Source organism: Myotis lucifugus, unplaced genomic scaffold (genome assembly GCF_000147115.1).
Source record: "Myotis lucifugus unplaced genomic scaffold, Myoluc2.0 scaffold_635, whole genome shotgun sequence".
In the NCBI taxonomy this organism is placed as follows: Eukaryota; Metazoa; Chordata; class Mammalia; order Chiroptera; family Vespertilionidae; genus Myotis; species Myotis lucifugus.
The window spans coordinates 9,243-14,015 of NW_005871683.1; the positions used below are offsets into that span (position 1 = coordinate 9,243).

The following is a 4,773-nucleotide window of genomic DNA, read 5'->3' on the forward strand; positions in this document are numbered from 1 at the left end:
ATGCGGCTCTGTAATTGCTGGTGGAACCTGTCCTTAGAGATGATCGGAGCCACAACATTTAAAAGCTCAGCTCCTCCTGCCTGCCCTTCCCCTGGGCCCCTGCTGAGCTTTCTCACTGCCCGGCCCCTGGCCCCTGGGGCTCACAGCTCCAGGTCACTGTAACCTGGCAGATCTCAGACGTGGGTCACCCCAACTCTACACCCCAAGAGTCACACGGCCCCCAGAACACCTACTGGGAAGTGCCTGGCCCCAGGGTGCCCCTGCCCACAGCCCAGCTCAGCAGAGGGTGGGAGAGGCAAGACCGATGGGAAAAGCCCACAGAAAGCGGGGCCTGAGGAAGTTTCCAGTTCCTGCTCCCTCCACCGCTTGCTCACTGGCCTGGGTGGCTTTGACAGGTTACCCAAGCTCTCTGGGCCTCAGTTTCCCCTTCTGTAAAATGGGAATAATGACAATACTCCCGGGGCTGGGTGAAAAGTGAGATTCGTATAGGCAAACCCGTAGAGTCCTCAACCAATTTAGGGGCCGCGATTATTACTGAGTTCAGCAACGTGCAAAGTCCCTTCGCCAAATCATAGCAGAAGAGAGAGAGGATGGGAGGGAAGGGGAAAAGGAGATGAGCAGGTCTTCATCTCTAAAAACTCATGTCAGAAGGGAAGGGCCAGGAGGGGGGAGGCAGACCTGGGGCCTGTACGTGGGTGGCACTCGGCGGAGGGGACAAATATACGAGGAGATGAATGTGGAGGGGGCAGGTGCACACTCTTCGTTTTGCAGAATTGTGGGGTGCAGGCTCGATCCCCAGTGTGGCAGCCAATCAATGATTCTCATCATTGATGTTTGTTCTCTCTCTTCCTCTCCCTTCCTCTCTGAAATCAATAAGAATATATTAGAAAAAAAAAAGGACTAGAAAAGTGTTGGCTGGTGTGATGGAGAAAGTAAATGCATTTTTTTTCCTCTTAAAAGCAGTTGTCTCACCCCCCCCTCCCCCGCAGCTCCCCTCCCTCCTCTGTATCATCCGCCTCCCAGCAGCCCCTCCCAACTGGAGAGATGCCGCCTCCATGAGTCATCACTTCCTCTGACTTTTCTGGCTGTCAATGTTCTTTCGCAGACTTTCTCCCCTGGGGCTGCTGTCCGGCTCTCCTTCCTGCTGCATCTAGAGCAGCGGTTCTCAACCTTCCTAATGCTGTGACCCTTTAACACAGTTCCTCAGGTTGTGGTGACCCCCAATTTCATTGTTACAAATTGAACATCATTAAAGCATAGTGATGAATCACAAACACAATATGTAATTATATACGTGTTTTCTGATGGTTTTAGGCGACCCCTGTGAAAGGGTCGTTCGACCCCCCAAAGGGGTCGCGACCCACAGGTTGAGAACCGCTGATCTAGACAGTGTCCTAAACAGGGCAAGGGTGAACCTCGAACCCTAACGACCCCAGGCCCTTGTCTTGCCCTGGCCGCCCCAGGCTTGGCCACCACACAGCTCGGTTCCAGCCTCGGCCGGTCCCCTGTCTCTGAGCTGGGAGGGTTGGACCAGACCCTCCTAAGGCCCCACCACTGCTGACTCCTCTGACTCCAAAATCGGCCCCTTCCCCGCCAGCATCCCCCCCAAATGGGGCTTCAACTCACATTTGTGAGCTCAAGGGCTAAGGAACCTGCTCAGTCCATGTTGGTGTCCACCTTTAGCTGCCCCGCCTCAGGGAGACTTTTTCCACGAAGTCAGGGAAATAGACGCCCTCCCGCTGGTCCCTCCAGGTGAGGAAGGAGAATTCGGAGAAGGAGGAGGAGAAAGGGGAGGAGGAAGAGGAAGAAGAAGAGGGAGAAGGACTTTCACACCAGAGTCCAGACCAGGGACACCCTCCTCTCCTGCGGGGTCTGTGAGGCCCGGGGCCAGGGGAGGAAGGGTGTGGGTTGGACAGCCTGGCAGGCAGGTGCTGTCGGATTAAAGCTCTGACCTCAGGCAGTGACTGTGGGGATCTCGGTCGGTTGGCTGCAGGGAAAGGGGCACAAAGATGAAACCTGCACCAGGTGGCTCCCTCCTGGCCAGGGCCTGGCTGCGGACACGGACACGCCAGGCAGCTGCCTGGGGGGACCCCCTGCTGAGCATCCGGAAGTTGCCGCCCAAGTTCAGAGAGTGAGTGTGAGCCTTAGTCCTCTGCACCCTCCTCTCCCCGCTTTCCTCTGGCTTTGGGGGCCGGAAGGAAAAGGGGACCCCGGGTTCGCATCTGTGAGCAGCCACAGGAGGCTGAAGTCTCCTGGGGATGGGATGTGAGTGGGGCACCCCCCCTCCCTCCACAGCCGCTGATGTAAACGCGTCGTGATTTGCGTGGGGGGATTCCGGCCTGGGGTGCCCGTTCTGGGGCCGCTGCCAGGCGTGAAACATCTGCAGAAGGGACAGCCCCTGTGACTCATCAGCCGCCATCACACAGGCCTGGGCTCCTGGCAGGGCGGGTACTTCCTCCAGGGCAGTGGTTCTCAACCTTCCTAATGCTGCAACCCTTTCATACAGTTCCTCATGTTGTGGTGACCCCCAATTTCACTGTTACAAATCGAACATCATTAAAGCATACTGATTCATCACAAACACAATATGTAATTATATATGTGTTTTCCGATGGTCTTAGGCGACCCCTGTGAAAGGGTCGTTCGACCCCCAAAGGGTCGCGACCCACAGGTTGAGAACCGCTGCTCTAGAGCCGGCCCTCCACCAGCTTCCAGGGCTGGCCCTGGCTCCGCAGGACTTCTGTCCCCTGCCTTCCAAAGCTGGGGCTCTGGTGGCCCAGGTGGCCTCCCTCCCTGGGGGGCAGGTGGTCCCAGCAGGCAGAGCGTCAGGTCTGCTGGCCACAGCGGACACCAGGGTCTCAGAAAGGGCCCAGCTCAGCCGGAAGCAGCATCCGTATCTGGTCGGGCTGTCACTGACCCAGCTGTCCCCATGGCCCGCGCAGGAACAAGGCCCTAAGGGACAGGGCAGCAGATTCATCCCCCACGGCCTTTCCAGCCATCCCACATTTTGATCTCTACGGTCTGAAAGGGGAAAGATGATATTTCAGCGCAGTTTTGCTTTGTGTTTCTCTTACAATGAGTGAAGGTGAGCCCCTTTAAAATGTCTGAGACATGGCCCTAGCTGGTCTGGCTCAATGGATAGAGTGTCCGCCTGTGGACTGAAGGGTCCCAGGTTCGATTTGGCCAAGGGCATTCGATCCCCAGTAGGGGGCGTGCAGGAGGCAGCCAATCAATGATTTTCTCTCATTGATGTTTCTCTCTCTCTCTCCCTTACTCTCTAAAATCAATAAAGTCTATTAAAAAAATAAAATGTATGAGACAGCAACTTTTCCTTTCTTCCACAACTCGGCTCTGTCTTTGCCCATTTTTCTACTGATCCTTCATTTTTTTTTCTGTTTCTATAAAGTTTATAACTTTTGTTCTGGGATCTGAGTAACAGATATTTCCGAGTAACAGATATTTTTCCATTATTTTCATAGTTTGACTTTGCTGATTGTGAGGGTTTGCTTTACCATGTCTTTTTTTTTTTTTTTTTTTACTTTGATGTAGTTAAATTCATCATTGGAGAATTCTGTGGCTTCCAGGTTACAATTCGGTAGCTGAGCTCCACTCTGAGTTTATAATAGAATTCTCCGCTGGTCTCTTCCGGAATGTTTATGGACTTATGCAAATAATTACATTTATAATATCATCATAATGTAAATATATCATCATAACATAAATATAAATTAAAATATGATATCAATACATACATATATAATACATATGCAAATAATACAAGTCTAGATTTATCATACTTCTGTGACTATAGTAAAATAAATATTTAGGATAGGTGATATTAAATGTTTATAGATAAATATTATCGCAGTTAGAATTTAGCCCTGTGACAAGATGAGCTATGACTTGATTTTTTTTCTAAGTGGCTACTCCGCTGTTGCAATTCTATTTGTGAATCATCTATCTTTCCTCGTTCCTGCGTGTGGAGCTGTTTCCGGGCCTCTATTCTGTGCCGTTCACCTGTCTGTGTCCTTACGCACAAGTTCAGTGTTGTTTTAATCCCTCCGGCTTTGCCTGTTTTCAGTATCTGACAGGCAGACTCCCTTGCCTTTGAGAATTTTTCTGGCTAAGCTTTATGTTTAGTTTTCTCCTATTTATAAACGTCAGAATCAGCTGAGTTCCAAAATTTTTTTTTTAAAATCCTCTTGCTATTTTTATTGGGATTGCATTAAATTTAGAGACTAACTTAAGAGGAAGTGGCATTTTTACGATGGTGACTCTAGCCGAGGACATGGGCCACTTTTTAAGTCGGTAAATGATCGCCCAGAAGAGGTACAGCCTTCGACCACTCCCCATCCCTCACGTCTCTTCCTCTCGCTCAAACTCACCTTTGGCCCCTGTGTTCTCAGAAGCCCCAGCTGCCCAGCGGGCTCCTCACTCCTTAGTTCCTCACCCCAGGCCCAGCTGGGTGAGGACAAGGCCTGCGACCACACGGTTCTGGGTCTCAGAACTGAATTCTCCCGTCACCACCAATGACTGTCCCAACAAAACTCTCCCCCCAGCCTGGCCTCCAAGCCGCCCCAGCCCTCCTCCTGCCTGAGGCGGGGCTGGGCTTCCAGGTGCAGAGACCGACAAGGTGCTGAACATCCCGCACGCTGTGCCCACAGGTGACTGCTGGCTGTTGGCAGCCATCGCCTCCCTCACCTTGAACGAAGAAGTCCTGGCGCGAGTCGTCCCCTTAAACCAGAGCTTCCAGGAAAACTACGCTGGGATCTT

General features: G+C 52.0%; 1 protein-coding gene across 1 annotated transcript in view; it reads left to right on the forward strand.

Annotated features, from left to right (window-relative positions):
* LOC102438585 (calpain-2 catalytic subunit) overlaps positions 1 to 4,773 on the forward strand; it is a 37,407-nt gene that overhangs the window by 8,142 nt on the left and 24,492 nt on the right. The window contains 1 exon segment of the mRNA XM_023746212.1: positions 4,665 to 4,767. Within this exon segment, the coding sequence (XP_023601980.1) occupies positions 4,665 to 4,767 (103 nt within the window).